Genomic DNA, 20,525 nt, shown 5'->3' with positions numbered 1-20,525 from the left:
CACTTAACATCATAGTAACAGAGGGGTAGCCGTGTTAGACTGAATCTGTAAAAAGCAACAGAGGGTCCCGTGGCACCTTTAAGACTAACAGAAGTATTGGAGCATAAGCATTCATTTTGCTTAAAGTAGCACTTTTCAGGAACATTAGGACAACATTAAGCGAGGAGTTACTGCATCGGACCTTTACTGGCCACAAGTGATCTGGACCACGGTCTCATGTTTCAGCCAAAAGAGAGCATTGCCAGCAGCTCAGTGCCCCCTAGTAATGTGCTCAGGCATTGCTCATGACCAACCCACTTGGTCTCCCAGCCCAGCACTGACCATGCCTGACGTAGTTTATCAGTGAGATCTCACAAGACCACATGCAGTCCCAGGGGATATGGCCATGGAGAAATAAGCCCTACACACCTCTAGCAATACCACATCTAAGAACACCTGAGTTGCCAAACTGGATCAGAACACAGTTCATCTAGTCCAGTATCCCATCTCCAACGCTGGCCAACACCAGATGCTGCACCCCCTACCTCATCCAGCAACGCCCTCTGCGTACACACCCAGGCACAGATCTGTAGCCACATCTGGTTTGCACACACAAACACAGCAGTGCCACCACTGGGAACACTGTCTTAGCCAAAGAGTGAGAATTGTAGGGCTCTAAAGAACTGGGATCCTCAGGGATAATTTCAGGAGGTGAGGAACTCAAGAAATCCCATTTTCTTAAAACGTCATTGGTCTGTCACATGAGAGACCCAGAGCAGGTATAAATCCACCACCTGTGTTAGCAAAACTCACTCCGATCCCAGCCATGAAAGCCACACCACATACTACTTCTGATTTCACATTTCCACAACTCACGGCTGGTTACTGAAATTCCATAAACTCTTCACAGCCAACATTTTCCTCCCTTTTCCTGGCTGCACGGCCCACGATTGCCACTAGTCAGATCTTTGTTCCGTGGATGCCACGTGGCTAGTGAGTAACATGTGGGATCTAACTTCTGGCCGCTGACTTCAATGACAGCAAGATTAGGCCCTGACACCAGTGCACTGAGAGAGAGCACTCTAGCAGAACATGCCAAAAAAATCAAACCTGCCCACACTGGCGCTTGTCTGCCTGCACCCTGGCACCTGAGCTCCAGCGCGCTTCTCCACGTGGCTGCTCACGATTTCCAGAGAGAGCTGGGACACAGAAAATTCTGCAGGAAAATGGACCCTCCTGAATCTTTCTGTTGTCTCCCCCATCTCGATGCCAACTACACAACGCAGACTCGAGTAGTGAGGGGCATGAGGCTTGTGACAGCGGTTTGGCTGGTGAAACAGCGCTCATTTGCAGGGTGGGGAGGGGTTTAAAGGATCCAGGACAGTGACTCATCTTTTAAACGCTCAGACTGGAGCTACCAAATCAACACAAACATCCATAAAACTCTGCCCTGATCCCTGAACAAGTAATACTTAAGAGCTCTGGCTAGCCCAGGTAGCTAGTCCACAGATAGGGCTGCAACCACAGCTCCAGTCAAAGGCCCTACATTCACAGCTGTCCCCCATCCTCCCAGCCACCCTCATAACTGCAGCAAGAACCTTCCTTTGAGGCTGTAGATTGGCAGACTTGCTCTTAAATTGGACTGAAATTTGTTTGCTCAGTCTGAAGGAAATTGATAAAGGCCAAGGTCTTCAAAAGTGACTCACGACATTCAGGGTCTCTGTTTTTGGGAGCCCAGCTTGAGGCACCTCAGAGGGACTTGCTTTTTCAGAGGGCTCAGTGTTATCTGAACTGAGGCGCCTTTTAAGATGTTGCAAACTGGGCATGTCAAAAACAAAAACTAAAAATTGTGAGTCACTTTTTAAAATCTTGGTCAAAATGCCAGAAGTGAAATGTGCATAATCACAATTTGACCATCACAGAATCCCCGATGAATTTTGTCCATAATAATACGTCTACATCACACTCCATCCCTATGTCTCCAAACACTCTACAAAATGTTCGTGAACTAACTCTCAGAACGTGCCTGCAAGGTAGGTAGGTATTACGAACCTGGGGAAAGCGAGGCATAGAATAGTTATGAGACTGGAACAAAGCATGCAGTCAGTCTGGTGCAGAGCTAGGAATACAAGTCATTTCTGTGCAGAAGGATTAGCTTACCAAGGCAAAGGTGGAGAGAGCCCAGAACTGGAACTCAGGAGAGCTGTTTTCTGTTCCCACCTTTGCCACTGACCTGATGAGCGATCCGGAGCAAGTCATCTCTCTTTCTCCTCCCTCCCTCTGTCTGTCTTGTCTATTTAGCATGTGAACTCTTGGGGGCAGGGACTGTCTCTCACTATGTGTCTGTACAGCGCCTAGCACAATGGGGGCCTGAACTTAGTTGGGGCCTCCAGGTATTACTGTAATACACATAACTAATGCACATCCAAACCAGTATGGACTATCTGCAGTCCAGTGGATTAGCAGAGAGGTGTTTGCAGGGAGTGAGAAACTGGCTGAAAAGGAAAAAAGATCCACATTGGCCTAGTTGCCCTACAGAATATGACAAGGGATGAAACACAGGGCCTGACAGTACAAAAAGTGACGGGTAAGAGAACCAAGACACTGATATCAAGTGCCAATGGACTGCTATTATTACCCCTGGCCAAAGGGTTATCAGAAATTAGGAGACAGTTATCAGGCACAAGCAGAAGGTATATTAGGACATTGTCAACGGTGGGCATGTGGTGAACCATGACTAACACACACACTGAATTTGTTTACTGCCATCACGTCATCCATGTCTTCCCCTCCCTCACCCATTTTGTCCACCTGGGGTGCTCTAGCATGAGCTCTTTGGGGCAGGCAACACCTGTAGCAAACCAAAGTCACTCCAGTTCCTGCCATTGAAACAGACAACCATGATGATGGTGACTGATCACTGATAGCAAATCCAGCTGTCCTACAGGCTAAGTTTACACACCCATGTATGAAACAGACAGCCACTGTGAAACAGCCCTGCCACCCAGATACAATGATAGCACTGAACACAACTGAACCACTCGCCGGGAGGATCTGGTCCATTGTGTTATCCTAGTACAATGGAGCTTTAGGAGCCCAGCTGAAAGGTACTATTACTTATACTTAGCATCTCTATGGCATCTTCCTTCCAAGGAATGCCAAGTGCATTATAGATATTAACCACTTGAGAGGAAGGATAGTCCCGTGGTTAGGGTCTGACCCAGGACTTGGGGAGAAATTCCCTGTTCTGCCACAGACTTCCTGGTTGACCTTGGGCAGGTCACTTAACCTCTTTATGTCTCAGCTCCCCAGCAATACAATGGGGATACTAGCACTGCCCTGCCACACAGGGCTGTGGTGACAATAAATACCATACAGCTCGTGAACCACCTCAAAATGTACACATTCAAGAGCACCAAGCTACAAAAGCTAAGTAATACTAATTCAACTTTAAGATACAGGCAGGTTTTTTTTATCCCCATTCTACAGGTAGGGTAAATGCAGACACAGAGAAGTTAAGTGAATTGTCCACACAGGTACAGTTGGGACTAGAACTCAGGATACCTGATACCCAGGCCTCTGTTCTGCTTTCTCACTTTCCTGCATATTGACACCAGCATGCTAGTCCCACAAGATGAGAGATCTAGGCTGAGCAGCCTAGTTAATAGTCAAGGCCACCATGAGCTGGCTCTGAACTTGTTACACTATCAACACACAATACAAATAGGATGACATCCCTTGCTACGCTGCGTGGCGGGAAGGAGCCAGTCTTTCTCTCCTATTCCCTGCCTCTCCTCTACAGGAAGATCTGTGCCCACCTCAACTCCAACTCCTCCTGCAGGAGGGAGAGGAAGAAAGAGGCAATCCTGAGGCCCTGTTGCTAATGCCCTCTCCCCTCTGAGAGCTTGCATTAAATCTTGGTGGGGATGGCTGAACTTCTTCTAAAACTCAGGAAACTGCATCACTGATTTCACCCTCTTTCATTGAGTCTCCAACCTGGTAAAGAGTGGGGAGCTCCTAACCAACCCTCACCCAGTCCCTGCACATGCTGGTCTGTCTGTCTGTCTGGGGGGCCAAGATCGCCTTTTGAATCAATTTCCCCTCTTGCCCCCATTTTCATCCCCTGGCCACATCCTGTCCCCACCCTGCATCCCTTCATAACGGCCAGCGCCATGACAACATCCATTAAAAATGGCCACCTTCCAAGTTCAGCTAGATCTACTGTAGCCACAGGGGCAGATGGCACAAGGGAACATGAGCTGCACCTCCTCAAGGGGTGCAGCAGAGGGAACTCTCCGCCTGCCTCATCCTGCTCCCCCAAGCCTTTTGGGACTGACTCCTCCCAGGCCAAGAACCACCAATGCCTCCTGGACCGAACCTTCTAGGTGCCCTTGTTGTGCCATCCTCCTGCGAAGAGCAGCCATGGGGTGCCTGGCATGGAACTAGCAATACGGGCAAAACTGTGCACAAAGATAGAGGAACTACCCAGTCTAACGTAGTGGGGTCTTCACATTGCCTTCATCACTGGGGTCTCTGAATGCCTGTGTCTAGTGATGTCCAGGTGAGTCTGGGAATGGTCTCAAGTCCATCTTGAAAGAAATCCAAAAAGAAAGTGAGACAGTAGACTCTGCATCCCATTTACCAGAGGTTGAGGGACAGGGGAAATCCTGACCTGGGATTACAGCTGGAGGGATACTATTCACTTCACAATTCATCAGAGAAATGTCACCATATTTGGGGGATGAGTTGCTAGACAAGTATTGGCTTCATTATTCTCCCACCTGACATAGTTGGGCAAGGAATGCGCGGGACCATGCTTGAATTTTGTAACATTTTTCAAATCAAATCTTCCTGACTCCTTTGTGTCCTGTTTTCTCTCCTGAGACTCCTTTAATACAGGGTAGATATCTCACCAATACCCTGTGTGCACCCAATGCAGGGGGGAGGGATAGCTCAGTGGTTTGCGCACTGGCTTGCTATACCCAGCGTTGTAAGTTTAATCCTTGAGGGGGCCATTTGGGGCAAAAATCTGTCTGGGGATTGGTCCTGCTTTGAGCAGGGGGTTAGACTAGATGACCTCCTGAGGTCCCTTCCAGCCCTGATATTCTATGATTCTACTTTAGAAGGGGGATCTTTATAAGTACCCCGGGCATGAGCCAGCAAAGAATATCATGGCCTGGGACTCTTTTACAAGTGGGGAACCGATATCAAAATAACCACTGGTGTCAGATGCCATGGAACTCTCAGATCTGGAGACCAGGTAGAACAGAGCACAGTAATGTGCAGCAATTAACACGGAGCTTTCTGAGAGGAAGCCATTTGCATTACGCTGTCTTTGTGCCTCCTTGCATAAACATGCCATGTGTCTTAGGTCTGATGGCTCTGCTATCATATCCAACATACTCCAAATGCGCCTTGTTCATTCCTTTTCCTCTCAGCCACCAAAAGACATCTTGGGCCAGATCCCCTCCTGGTGTAAATCAGCATCTCTTCAGTGAGCTACACCAATTTCCACTAACCAAGGATCTGGCCCATACGTATCTTGCCAGATCTTCAGCTAATGTAAATCAGCATCGCACTATTGACATCAGTAGAGTTACACCAGTTTAATCAGCAAAGGATTTGGCCCGATATAGATACAGATATTAACTGTCCTTTATAAAATGACTGCATTTTGCAATCGGGGATAAAATGTACTGCAAAAAGTCCAATTTTCATTGCAAGAATAATGCTCTTTCACAGAGGAGCCATGGACAGTCCAGGGTTTGTACATCAGATAGTTTAGAGCAGTGGTTCTCAACCAGGAGTACATGTACCCCTGAGGGTACGCAGAGGTCTTCTGGGGGGTACATCAACTCATCTAGATATTTGCCTAGTTTTACAACAGGCTACAGAAAAAGCACTAGTGAAATCAGAACAAACTAAAATTTCATACAGACAATGACTTGTTTATACTGCTCTATACACTGAAATGTAAGTGCAAAATTTATATTCTAATTGATTTATTTTATAATTATATGGTAAAAATGAGAAACTCAGCAATTTTTCAGTAATAGTGTGGCTGTGACACTTTGGTATTTTTATGTTTGATTTTATAAGCAAGTAGTTTTTAAGTGAGGTGAAACTTGAGGGTACGCAAGACAAATCAAACTCCTGAAAGGGGTACAGTAGTCTGGAAAGATTGAGAGCCACTGGTTTAGAGGCAGGTACACAGATTGCAAATGCCCCAAGTGTGAATTAAATAAGGCTTTTACCCTACTAGGAAAAAATATGGATACAGGGAAATGAAGGCAGCAAAAAACAAAAACAAAAAAAACAACCCACAAAGAGAGGAGATCTTGAAAAGCAGCAGGGATCTGGAGTCTTTGTGTGGGTTTCTCCTGCCCTCTAGCTCTGATTTGAACAGATGTGCTTGATGCAGGAAGAGTGATTAACAAGCCGAATCCTTAGTCCAATTTGGGTTTAAAAATGTAATAGGGAGGGAGGGTGTGGGGGAGAGAGGAGTATTAGAGAGATTTGGGTCTCTAAGAAGGTTAAATCCCCACAAATAGCATTCAGCCTGTGGCAGTTTTAAAGCAGCAAAATTCCCTTTATTTAAACACTTGGGCTTAAAAAAATGTATATATAAGAAGATTTTGGAGAAATTATGCTTAAAATTTGTCCAGTTGTTTCCATGTCTGTCTGTACCGGTACTTGCTTAGGGAACATCATGCCTGTCTTTCCACGATCGCCATCTGTTTTCCTTTTTCTCTCCATTTCCACCAACCTCATTGTGGGCTGTACCCCCATGCAGCCAGCCCGTCTGGGAGGCCAAATGGTTCCCCTTCTGATGAAACCCAGAATGAGAGGCATGAGGGTGGTAACGGGGGCTCCCCAAGCTGGCATCTCTTGTGAGCTGGGCAATTGAGTTACTCTGAGCTGATCCCAGGGGAGGCCAAAGCAACCATGTCCTGGTTTTCGCTAACCCTAAACTTTGCCAAAGCAGCTGCAGGGGCAGGTTGGGATTCGATTAGCAGAAATATTAAGTTAGAAAGGGATTTATTTCTAATGAAAAACAGCTTGGGAGCATTGTTAGGACCCTGGTGTGCTCCTGAGAGCGGGGCTCTTAGTCCTAAACCCCTTGGCAAGCACTGGCAGGGAGTTTCTGGAGCAAGGTCTCCTGTGCAAGGGGGAGCTTTCTCCACAGCCTGGTGTGAGCTGTCAGAAAACACCCAGGCCACTGCCACTCAGCCCTCCCAACACAAAGGAGATGGTTGCACTTACTTGAAGAAGTCTTCCTTACAGTAGACGCTCCCGGCTCTGGAGAAGCACCTGTCCACTAGCTGCATCTGGCAGTCTGCGCACTTGAGGCAGGAGCTGTGCCAGTGCCTGTCGAGGACTTTCAGGATGAACTTATCCAGGATGTGCTGGTTGCAGCCAGCGCACTGGGGAATCTCTGACGAAGCAGCAGTCGGGGGAGGAGGGAGAGAGGAGAAGAGCAGGGTCAGTGAGGATGGCACCATTTGGGGAAAGGAAAAGGCATAAGAGGGCCTCGGAGGCCTGTATCTCCCTGCTCTGTGGGAACGGAGGGAGCCGGTCACTGAGTTAGAGTTTAGCTTTCAGGGAGCTAAGCCCACCTGGTGTCCCACACCCTTCTGGATGAGAACACTGCGTGCTCACCCAGTCCCCTGCTCTCCCATCGCTCCAGCTACACCCCATGTCTGTGCTGAACAGTGTTACAGCTCAGGAGTGCCTCAAGACCCCAGCGAGACGGCACAGATATAGCGGGAGACATCCCTTCAGTGGCTTCTGCTCCCCTTCCTCGTCCAGGCCATCCCTCTCATCCTCCCCCTTGAGGCCCTGAGCAGCTTCACCCTGGCTCGCCTCAGCTCCCATGTCTTCCTGCCCCCTCTCCCTAACTCTCCCCTCACCTCCTCCCCCTACTCTTGGCTTCCAGCCTTTCTCACGCTGCCCCCCGTCCTTGAGGCAGCTTCCAGTTTCCTGCGCACCAACGGCCCCTTCCCTTCCTCAAAGCCCCTCTTAAAACTCCCTGCCTTCAGCCTCCCTGGACCGCCCTCACTGACCACATCCCCCGGCTGCCCCCAGAGACAGCACAGCCACCACAGGGCTTGCTTCATACTGGACGGGCACCGCTAGGCTCTAACTTCTTTGGCGCGGGGCCTCTATTGCTTTTCCCAGTGCCTTGGACACCTGTGGCACGAGATGAACAAGGCCACCCACTCTGGTGCTCCCCTACATGCCTCATCCCCAGTGGGGAGTGGGCATGCCACAAGTTTTCCCTCCCAGAGAGCCTGTCGGGGGTCCCCCTCCCAGGCCCATCCCAATGGAAGAATCTGGGCTGTAACCCATGGCTCTCCAGGGCAGCGTTGCTGGCATAGAACTGCTCTGCAGAGGCACTTTGCTGCTCTTTGCCATCCATTGGCATCACAGCCACGGCAGGAACCAGGGGCTCCCCAATGCACTCCTGCTCCCGGGGGTGGGGATCTACTCAGCTGTGTGGAGGGAGACATTGCAAACCCTGTCCTCAGGAACAAACTCCTGTTTGTGAGGCACAGTTATTGTGAGAGTCCAACCAGCACCCCTTCCCCTGCCCCCCCACATATCGACATCCCGACCTAGCTCTCCCACGGCGGTGAGTGGGAGAGACTCTGGCGATATCTGTGGAGCACGAGCCCCCTCCACTCATAGAAGTAGGCAGGCACAGACCTTCAGCTGTGGGGGGAGGGGGCAACATGTTAAAATATTCTTTCCACTAAAGAAGGTCTTACTAAAAAGTGGTTGTGGAGACGGCAGTTCCTGGATGGGGCTCAGAGCCGAGCTCCCGACTGTCCACTCCCACTAGCAATCCCCCAGCACGTTGTGTGAGAGGAGCAGCTACCCCCATGCCCTGGCGTAATTCCAGCCTGGTGAAGAACGCCCGGCTGCCTACATTTCCTGGCACTTACGGGCTCTGTGTGAATCATTCTATATTGAATTTGACATAAAAGCCTAGGTCAGGTGACATGTACTTAGAGCACACACAAACTCTACCTGAGGAGAACATTACTGAGGTCGTAAAGTCCCACACACAGTCTCCCTGTCCCCATCTCTTCCTCGCCCCCACTGGCCTCCAGTCACCCACACACCCACGTTCCCTATCCCCACTGGCTCCCTGACCCAGTGTCCTCCTCCAATCCCAGTGTCCCTCCTCCCAGTCTCTTTGCTCAGCCAGTCACAGTTCTCCCTATGCACTCTGGCTTCTCACCTGCTCTGTCCCCCTCCTGCCACCTCTTTCCCCCACCCCCTGGATCCCAGTCCCCACACTCCTGACTCCCAGGCTCAATGCCCAACAAGTTCCAATATGCTCTGGTCCCCCCTCTGGCTCCCAATCCCCATCACCCCCAGCAACTCCAAGTCCTACTTTCCCTCTCCCCCACCACCATCAGGCTCCAGTCCCAGTCTTCCCCACCAGGCTCCTTCTCCCAGTCTGCAGTACTTCCCCTGCCAGGTCTGGCTCTTGTCCCCTCTGCATTCAGTTCAAGCAGCTTCCTCCCCAACCATGCCTGAGCCCAGGAGGGGAAGCAGTGAGAGCACATGAAGGGACAGGCTTCCTGCTCTCAGTTCAGGTGCGCAGACCCAGCACCGCTTGGCCTGAAACACCCATGAACTGCAATTGCTGGCAAAGTCCCACAAAGTCTTTGGGGAATTAAGCTGAGAAGTTCTAACAAGTCTCTACTGAGCATGTGCAAACTGCAATTTTTCAGAGGCTGGAAACTTGGGTGGCCAAATTTAGATGGCTTTTCACAAAGATGACAAATTTGCTGCCCTTCTCTCCAAACTGCAAGTCCCTGATCCAAAGCACAGGAGCACTAGAACTTCGCAAACAAGAAAGGTCACCAGGATTTTTTAACATGAGCAAAACAACGTATTCTATTTCCCCTAGCCTTGTTCTTTGAAACCATTGAGCCATTTTGGCTCAAATTTTCCAAAACAATTCAGCCTGAGGCAGACACCCAGCATGGAACATTTCAGCCTAAAAACCAGTCAAAGTCTGGCAAATTTATAAGCAACTGAAAACTGAGTCTTTTTAATGGGAGGTGTCAAGCACTTCAGTAACAGGTAGTGCTACCAGCCCCTGCCTATGATACAATGGATTGTGAGGAGTAGGGACAAGGCAGGATACATGTAATAGCTCAAAACAAAAGAATCTGTGAGGATTCAGCAGAGAGCACATAAGTGCTAATATAACCACCCAGACATGGGTTTTGGTGTTTAGCATGACTAAAAGCATGAGCCTCTGCAGCTTAAGTTAAAGGAGTAACTCCTCTAGTCGGCAGCTATGTAAGGTTCTTATCCTCTTATATGGACCAGCTACTAGAAGGTAACAAAGACATGCAGTTTGCTAGGGTGGAATACACTACGAGATGATGATTCCAAACCCATCAGCAGGGTATCTAATGGAGTATGCAAACAGAGAGAGAGAGAAAAAAAAGTGACAGCATAGAAGAACGACACCAGTACAGAGCTAACACACCAAGATCATGGGGTTCATTACTGCCAGTAAAAGCAAGATTGGATGGTAGGCCCAGGTATTTGGTTTAGGGTTGCTGAGTCTCCAGGAATTAAAGATTAATCTTTAAAGATTATGTTGTGTGATAAAACATCCAGGGATACGTCCAACCAAAACTGGCAACCCTAATTTGGCTTGAAGGGGCACATTGTCTATAGCTATGCAAAAATTCTCCTGTGCTACACAGATCTGCGTGGCCATCCAAAAGCAGACACCAAATCAGAGCGTACTTGCTGATGTAGTTTGCACATTCCCACATTCACTGCAGTGTCAATGGGCAATGGTGTAGCTCCTTCACTTTCTGACCTAAATTGTTGCATGGTGTTCCGGGGCTCTGTTAAATGGCTACCCCAATCCTCACCAAAGGTGGCTGCATTTCACAGTTGTCTGAAATAGTCCCACTGTGCAGTATTTATGCTTTGTAAAGAGCTTTTGAAATGCTTTGGGGTGAGAGGCTCAGTATAAAAGCCAGATATATATCTAGCTATCTAGACTCATATAAGATGTCTGTCTAGAGACAGACAGCTTATATAGATCTGGATAGCTAGATATTTATCTCCATTTCTATCTGCCTATAGTTCAGAATAAGCAGAGAGTGCTGTAAAAGTCTGCAAGAGAAGATTGCCATGTAAAAGCAATGCACATAATGCTGCCATGCATGCATAAAAGATGATTGATTTTAAAGAAATATGCCCTGTAGTAGGAGTGTAATATCACAGGAGATGTTTGTGCATCAGCTCTTTCTTTCACTTGTCTATTGGGCACTTGTCTATTGGTATCAGGACGACTGACTAGCAGGAAATATTTGGGCATTTTTATGCTGCCATAAATCTAGAGAAGGGTCAGGAAAGAGTTACCAATTGTACCAAAATGAAACAGAAAAGCTGATTGGCTTATTTATTGATATGCTTTTTAAAGCTCACACACATTGGCCAGCCTGAAGCCAGTTTACTCTGAGAAATCTATTACATTGAAAAAAAAAAGTGAACGCTACTTCTGATAATGCTCTTTGTTGATTGGCAGAAGCAGATAGATACTCAGCTTGTGAGCCAATCAAAATGCAGCTTCTCAGATACAGCATGGGGAGGAAGCCAGGGGCTTTCTCAGTTGTTTTCAGGGCTGCTTTGGAGAGCTGAGGCTGTCTACACTGCAAAGAAACACCTATGCACCAAGTCTTAGAGCCTGGGTCAATTGACTGCAGCTCGTAGGGCTCGGTCTGTGGGCTGAAAATAGCAGAGCAGACATTCTTGCTAAGGCTGGAGCATGGGCATGAAGACCGTCCCCTCTGGCTGGGTGTCAGAGCCCAGGCTCCAGCCCAAGCCTGAATGTCTGCACTGCGAGTCCAAGTCAACAGGGCTCTGAGACTCAGTGTTGTGGGTTTCTTTTTGCAGTGTAGACATAAGGCACTGAGGTAGGGTTCAAAAGATCTGCCTTCAGTTCCCAACTCTGCCACAGCCTGTGGGTGTAACTTGGGCAAGTATCTTAATCTCAGTCCCCACATGGATAACGGGCTAATAATACTGTTTTATCTATTGAGATTACAAGCTATTCAGGGCAGAGACTGTCTCTTACCACGTGTATGTACAGTGCCTAGCACAATCTTGGTGGTGGCCTCTAGGCCCCATTCTCATATGAATTAAAAAATCTTATTTTTTAATTCTTGATCCCAGTTTCTTGCTCCTTGACTGATCCATGTGGCTAAACCCAGAGAGGCCTTGATGGGTTCCAAAGGGTGCCTCAACCAGGCCTTCTGGACGGCCCATGTGACACAAGGCAGCGAGGATCAGAGGGGGGGAAATTCCCTTCCAGTCAAAGATTAAAAAAAATAAAGAAAAAAAGATATTAAATAGAATCAATGTGCCTGCTTTGTCTTTTTAAATGGAATTGCCTTCCTTGGGGTCAGCTCTCCCATTGCCATCATATGTCTGCAGAATGGCTTTCATTTATTTCATTTATTTTAACTAAATTATTTGGTATAATAGGAATAATGTTAATGGAATTATACACTGTGACCAGATTACTGTCTAGCTCTTTAATAACAAATGTCTCAGCTTCACCTCTGCGCTTACAGTATTTTTGATAAATACTTTACCTCGGCATTTGTCTTTTAATAGCAGACAGTTATCCACACCACACATAATTAGATTAACGGCGCTGCTTAATTGACTGCGTATCTATCTGTACAAATTCATTCCGCTTGTTCTTATGTATCTACCTACCTGTCCACCCAACCAGCTATTTATGATAATCGTGGACTGCAGATAACACTGTCCAATAAGAGGAGACAGAATTATGTGACCTAGAATAGCCTAGCACTGTAGCTCCCCCACAGTAGATGATCAATTGTTAATAGAGGCAAATATTACTGGCTCTAGCTATTGGCTGAGACAGGGTCACATGAACCTGAGACCTACATGAAAGAAACCTCAGCATGGAGTCAACCTGCCCAGAATGGTTCTGATACCATATGGGGAAAAAATCAGCCTTACAGTACAATGATAAACAGTAGCAGATGACAAGGTTGAGTTATATAATGCAATTGCACTGCCTGATTTGTGTGCATCACTAAACACCTAGTCAGGCCAAATTCTGCCAGCCTCTGGCACTCTGCAATGGCACTTGTAACCCATATGAGGACACTGCAGGCCTCTGACTTCCTTTAGCAGTTGGACAACATAAGAGGATAAGAGTCTACTACTTCTGGCAGTTAGGACAAATCCTCTTTTAGCTCAAGTGAAAAAAGCCCAAGTTTTTATTGCTAGAAGTCCTTGGTTCAAAGCTGCCCACTAGCAACCCAAGCAGGCTTCATTATACTGTGATAACATTATAATCAACAGGCTGATGCTGGTTAGTGATTTTGCTTTTTAAGAAAAAAAATGGTGAGGATTTACTTGGGGAGGAAGGCCCTGCCCGCCCCCCCAAGATTTTATTGAAAATAATCTGAAAATTCCTCTGTGCCTTGAATTTTTTAATATGCTCTTCAACTGATGTTAAGGGAAAAAACAGAAATAGCACAGTTTAATGGTGAACTCCAGAAATGAGTTACCGATTGATTTCTGGCCAGGATTTTCTAAAGCAAAGTGCCTCGTTTCTGTCAGATGGCTATAGGGGCCTGATAGCAAGAAAGGGCTGAGCACCCGCCCTCTGATAATAAGACTGCTCTAAGGTGACTCAGACTACAAATCAAGGCACCCAAATCACAGTGGTGTTGGAAAACTGAATGCTCTGGGCTAGGACCTGTCCTTCTGCTGTGTGGCTTCATTGGAGGGGGAAGAGATCACAGGGAGACATCCCACAGGACACACAGCAAAAAAGGATCCTTCCTTCCCTAGCTCTCAAACCAGGGCTATCCAGCAACATCTGATTCCTGATCTGGCCCATGCACCAAGACTCCAAAGAGGCTTGGAGCTCTGGCTAGGTACTGTATGATGAGCCCCTAGCTCAGGGGTTCTCAGGACAAAATTTTTGGAGGCCTCAGAGTGTGGCCACCAACTTTTGCTGGTGACCCCTCTCACACATTTTCCTAAAATACTTAATTAGCTTTAAGAAAAACAAATAAATATGCACATATACCCGTCCAAATCATTGCAATTTATTTATTGCTAGCTAGTAAGTCTGTTGTGAAAAGTGATATTAACAAGCATACATGTATCGCTTTTCACAACAGACTACCTCAGCCCTGTCAAGCCTGGGGACAAATTAAGCCCTGGATGGCGGGTCGGGGGAGGCCGCGGGGGCAAGGAGCAATGGGGGCAGGTAGGGGGAGGCAGTGGGGGGACTAGAGCCCAAAGCCCTGTGGCCAGAGCTTGCTTCCCCTCTGCCCCGCTACCCCAGGGCTGAAGCCTAAAGCTCGAACCCCATCACCCCTGGGAAAATGGGGAACTCACCGGCTGCCTGGTCCTCCAGCATTGTGCCCCAGGTGTCGCCACAGGGGGAGCAGGGCCCAACTACTGCTAGCAGCCTCAGCAACCAACACCAAGGCGGAGCATCCAGGAGCAACAAGGAGGGGCCTTTACTCCCTCACCCTCCATAACAGCCCAGGAGGCTGTGGCCACAAGAAAAGCCCCTAGTGGCCGCATGCAGCCATAGTGGCCATATTTGAGAAACGCTGCCCTAGCTGGATATCATCTAAGCTGTGATGCACAGCATGAGAGAGTCAGAGGTAAATGCTGTGGCTTTTCATAGATTCCAAGGCCAGAAGGCACCAATAGTGATCATCATCACCTTGATAACACACACCAGAGAATTCCCCCAAAATAATTCCTGGAGCAGATCTGGAGCAGATCTTTTAGAGAAACATCCCATCTTGATTTTAACATTTCCAGTGATGGAGAATCCATCACAACCCTGGGTAAATTGTTCCAAAGATAAATAACCCTTACTGTTAAAAATCTACAGGAAAGCATGCCCGGCTCCATGCATTCCCCAGCTCTGCCTGCCCAATGGAATCCCACCCAGCCTGGCAGCTTTTAGGCGGAGTAGAGGTCCATGTATTGACCATACACTCAGCTCTCCCCATAAGCACCAGCCAGGGCAGAACTTGGCACTACCCCATTATCAGCATTAAAATAAATGTAACTAGTTCTCAGATTCTGGTACTATTCCTTGCTCGGTTTCGGAGTGATGGATTGACAGACATGATGTGGTCTGTTTGGGTGCCATTCACCAGCAGCACGTTTTAGATCAGGGCAGTAGTTGGAATGATTTATAACACTGGCTTCATGGCATTATCTATCCCTGTCAGGGAAAAAAATAGCTAATTATTGTACCAAAACAGATTGTGAAATACTCTATGAAATTCTTCATATCAATTTGTCACTGAGGGAAGCTGCAGAAATCAAATGCAGTGATAATCCAAGAGAATCCTGAATGGGCAGGGTCCCAAAGCAAACCTCACAGCAGAGCCCCCAAGCGTTAGGTCATCCAATTTGGAATTTTACAAATGGTCCCTATTTTTTTTAACAGGCTGAACCAAACCCTTCAGCTATGAATGCTCCTGAAATCTGGGGCATTCCAAATCCAGCCCCCGCTCTGGATCTCAATCACACACACACACTTTATAGTACATGCGCAGAGGAACCTGCTTTTACTGAACACAGCTGTAACGTCAGTACCAGCTAATGGAGCTACTCCTTTAAAAATAAATAAAAATCCTCTATGAGGCTATAACACAATAAGTAACTCCATTTGAAGCAGACAAAGCTCCACATTTTTTCATTGCAGCACAATGTCAGAATTGCTTTTCCCGTTCTAGGGAGCGATCTGTGTTTATATGGAGGACCTGATCCTGTGGACTTAGCTCAGGTGCACTCCCTGAAGGCTCCGATGGAAGTTCTGCTTGAGTGGGAATTGCAAAATCAGGCTTTAAAGGAAAAAAATAAATGACATCACTCTGCATCTAATCCAGAGCCCCTTGAAGACTTTCCCTTGACTTCAAGGAGCTGTCAATCAGAACCTATGGAGGGCGGGGGTATTTAACATGTGTATGGCAGTATCACCCCAAAGCATGGGTGAGGATCCTGTTGTGCTAGAAGCCATACAAATACATATGAAGGCAGGGTCCCTGCCCTGGAGAGAGAGCTGCAATCAATATATACAATGTTTCAACACTCATACAAAGTTGCTGCTTTAAAATTATTATAAAGTAAAAGCCAACTAATCCCATCTGCCCCTCAATCTCATCCTCATTAATTGCTCTGTTTCTTATATGTGTCACAGCAGAGGTGGGTCTAATGGAGAGGTTTGATATACAAGATATTAGACTCACATAGGCATTTCATCTCAAAGAGTTCCACAGACTATGTACGTGCAGTACCAATGACATGCAGCCACCTCTGGGGATGGAGAGCCCTGGCTGACTGTTGCATAGCACACTGCATAGCAATAGAGGAGAAGACATTTGCTGACCAATGACCCTGTTATAGGATCCTTAAGGTCCACGTGCAGCAGACAGAAGTTCAGTTTTTAATCTCTCGTTGAAAAGATTCATTCCCCCACACACTACATGGAACTAAATTTTAGATAGCTATAGACAGATAGATCTGATGCTGCATTCTTTGCACACCCCGAACTCACCTCAATGGGAACTTTGTGTATGTAATTAGTGGAGGATTGGGCCCATAATGTGGGGCAGCATAAAGGACTTATTGCCAGGAGTTTGCAATGACCACATTACTGGTAGGTGCCTGAGCTACGAGTGAATTATGTAGCTTTTCCCAGATTAGCAGCAATGAAAACTTTATAACATCCCCGCCATCACATATTTTGTTTATGCCACTAATTTTTGTCCTTTAAAAATAAAATTCTGCTCTTCTATTTCCTCCTTGAAGTGCATTAGTTACTATGGAAACAGTGATGTCATTTGTATGGGCATTGCTTAGTAACATCCAGAACTACTGAATGAAGCCTATGGGAGTTTTGCCTGAGTGAGGGCTGCAAGATTAGGCCCTATATTGTTACATGAGATAACATGAGATCAGGTCAAAATCAGAGCTAATGGGCCGGATTCCCAGCTTGTCTCCACAGCAGTAGTTCCATCAACTTCAGTGGAGCTATGCCCATTTACACTAACCTTGTCTACACTAAAGGGAAAAGTTGATCTAAGCTATGCAAGTTGAGTAACATGAATTGCGTAACTCAAATCAACGTAGCTTAGATCTACTTACCGCGGAGTCCACACAACGTGACATCGACGGGAGACGCTCTCCCATCGACTTCCCTTAGCCCTGGTCTAGACTCGGGTGGAGGTCAACCTAAGATACACAACTTCAGCTACGTGAATAGCATAGCTGAGGTTGGTGTATCTTAGGTCGACTTACCTGGCTGTGAGGACAGCGGTGAGTCGACTGCTGCCGCTCCCCCGTCAACTCCGCTTCTGCCTCTCGCGAGCTGGAGTTCCAGAGTCGACGGGGAGTTTGTACGGGGATTGATTTATCTACGTCTACACGGTGGGTAGCAAACACCTGTCCTTACTCTTCTCGATCAGATGGAGTACAGGAGTTGATGGGAGAGCAATCAGCGGTCGATTTAGTGGGTCTTCACTAGAACCAATAAATCAACTGCCAATGCATCGATCACTGCAGCATCAATCCTCTGGAAAGTGTAGACAAGCCTGATTTGGCTTGATCTGCATTTGGATCCGGCCTGATTTTATTTTTGTAAAAGCCTTCCAGGTGCTATATTGCAGTAACATGTCTTCAAATAGTCCCAGATTCATTATTCCAACTGGAGAACAGAAAGGAAAATCTTATTCAGAGAAAACTACACCAAGAGAAAAAGAAGGAGAAGGAATCCCATACAACCAGATTCCAGTCCACTGACTGCCCTGGGCCCACGTAGGGTGTTTCAGGATGGAATCGGTTTTAATCTTTGCAATAAAACACCTCCAAAAACAATAATTTAAAAGAAAGGGGTGATGAATGTTACAGCTGTTGATTTACACTCTACTAACATCATCAAATGCAAATTAAAATCATACATTTGTTGTACATAGCATAACATTGTTCATAGTATATGGCTGCAATCTCTCAGGGAGTCCTGGTGATATGTACAAAGGACCTAAGGTTCATTTTCATGGCTTATTCTCAGCAACTCTAAATAAATATTATAATATGTCCTATCATAGAGTAGGTTGCATATATTCATATCTGCCCAGCTACAAAAATGTTTAGATAGATAGATAGATGTTTAAATGCCTTGTTACAATAAATTTCATTCTGAAACCCTTGTATAAATAGGATACAGTCTCTCACCAACCAGGATTTTTAAAACCAATTGGAATTCCCGAACCTACAAAAAGCCCTGGGGATGGACAATTCCTGGTTCCCCTAAGTACTGGGAGTATTGAAAAGATAGGTGTGGAGAAGGGAACTTTCTCAGAAGCAATGGGGTTTGTGCAGGCTCTCCCAAGAGGAAATCAGAATCTCTCTCAGAAGAAGCTAAGATTGCTCCTGGTGCCCGGGAGAAGCTGAGCTTTACTCTGGCTGGCCAGAGAGGAGACTGTTTCAGTCTTGCCATGTTGAAGGGGGTTGCACTAGATGGAGCTCTACCAGCTTGAATGAATCTATGAAAGGCCCAATTTCTACCCAGTGGGGTGCTCCAGTGTAATGGAGAGGAAAATTTCCCCAAAACACTGATTTGGGCTCCAGATTCCAGCCCTGAAGTAGTCTGAGACTCACTCATAAGAACATAAGAATGGTCATACTGGATCTGACCAAAGGTCCATCTAGCCAGTATCCTGTCTGCCAATGCCAGGTGCCCCAGAGGGAATGAACAGAACAGGTAATCATCAAGTGATCCATCTCCTGTTGCCCATTCCCAGCTTCTGGCAAACAGAGACTACGGACACCGTTTCTGCCCATCATGGCTAATAGCCATTGATGGACCTAATCTCCATAAATGTATCTAGTTCTTTTTTGAACCCTGTTAAAGTCTTGGTCTTCACAACATCCGCTGGCAAGGAGTTCCACAGGCTAACTATGCATTGTGTGAAAAAATACTTCCTTTTGTTTGTTTTAAACCTGCTGCCTATTAATTTCATTTGGTGACCTCTAGTTTTTGCGTTATGAGAAGGAGTAAATAACACGTCCTTATTTACTTTCTCCACACCAGTCATGATTTTATAGACCTCTATTATATCCCCCCTTAGTCATCTTTTTTCCAAGCTGAAAAGTCCCAGTCTTATTAATCTCTCCTCACATGGCAGACACTCCATAGCCCTAATTATTTTTGATGCCCTTTTCTGAACCTTTTCCAATTCCAATATATCTTTTTTGAGATGGGGTGACCACATCTGCATGCAGTATTCAAGATGTGGGCATACCATGGATTTGTATAGAGGCAATATGATAATTTTCTGTCTTATTATCTATCCCATTTTTAATGATTCCCAACATTCTGGTCGCTTTTTTGACTGCTGCTGCACATTGAGTGGATATTTTCAGAGAACTATCCACGATGACTCTAAAATCTCTTTCTTGAGTGGTAAGAGCTAATTTAGAACCCATCATTTTATACATATAATTGGGATTATATTTTCCAATGTGCATTACTTTGCATTTATCAACACTGAATTTCATCTGTCATTTTGTTGCCCAGTCACCAACTTTCGAGAGATCCTTTTGTAGCTCTTCACAGTCTGCGTGGGACTTAACTATCTTGAGTAGTTTTGTATCATCTGCAAATTTTGCCAATTCACTGTTTACCCCTTTTTGCAGATCATTTATGAATATGTTGAATAGGACTGGGCCTAGCACAGACCGCTGGGGGACACCACTATTTACCTCTCTTCATTCTGAAAACTGACCATTTATTCCTACCCTTTGCTTCCTATCTTTTAACTAGTTACCAATCCATGAGAGGACCTTCCCTCTTATCCCATGACAGCTTACTTTGCTTAAGAGCCTTTGGTGAGGAACCTTGTCGAAGGCTTTCTGAAAATCTAAATACACTATATCCACTGGTCCCTCTTGTCCACATGCTTGTTGACTCCCTCAGAGAATTCTAGTAGATTGGTGAGGCATGATTTCCCTTTACCAAAACCATGTTGACTATTCCCCAACAAATTATGTTCATCTTTGTTTCTGACAATTTTGTTCTTTACTGTAGTTTCAACCAGTTTGCCCGGTACTTAAGTTAGGCTTACTGGCCTGTAATTGCTGAAGTCACGTCTGGAGCCCTTTTTAAAAATTGGCATCACATTAGCTATCCTCCAGTCATTTGGTACAGAAGCTGATTTAAATGATAGGTTACAGCAGTGTTTCTCAAACTGGGGTTCGCCGCTTGTGTAGGGAAAGCCCCTGGCAGGCCAGGCCAGTTTGTTTACCTGCCATGTCCGCAGGTCCAGCCGATTGCAGCTCCCACTGGCCGCGGTTTGCTGCTCCGGGCCAATGGGAGCTGCAGAAAGCAGCGCAGGCCAAGGGACATACTGGCCACCGCTTCCAGCAGCTCCCATTGGCCTGCAGTGGCGAACCGCGGCCAGTGGGAGCCGCGATTGGCC

The 20,525-nt window shown here is 46.6% G+C and overlaps 1 protein-coding gene across 1 annotated transcript in view; it reads right to left on the bottom strand.

The window, feature by feature from the left end:
• LHX4 (LIM homeobox 4) overlaps nt 1-20,525 on the bottom strand; it is a 70,589-nt gene that overhangs the window by 33,673 nt on the left and 16,391 nt on the right. The window contains exon 2 of the mRNA XM_034780208.1: nt 7,243-7,414. Coding sequence (XP_034636099.1) covers nt 7,243-7,414 — 172 coding nt within the window. The remainder of the gene's footprint in view (nt 1-7,242; nt 7,415-20,525) is intronic.

The sequence above is a fragment of the Trachemys scripta genome, chromosome 8 (assembly GCF_013100865.1).
Source record: "Trachemys scripta elegans isolate TJP31775 chromosome 8, CAS_Tse_1.0, whole genome shotgun sequence".
Taxonomy (NCBI): Eukaryota; Metazoa; Chordata; order Testudines; family Emydidae; genus Trachemys; species Trachemys scripta.
This window is presented reverse-complemented; position numbering and strand designations above follow the sequence as displayed.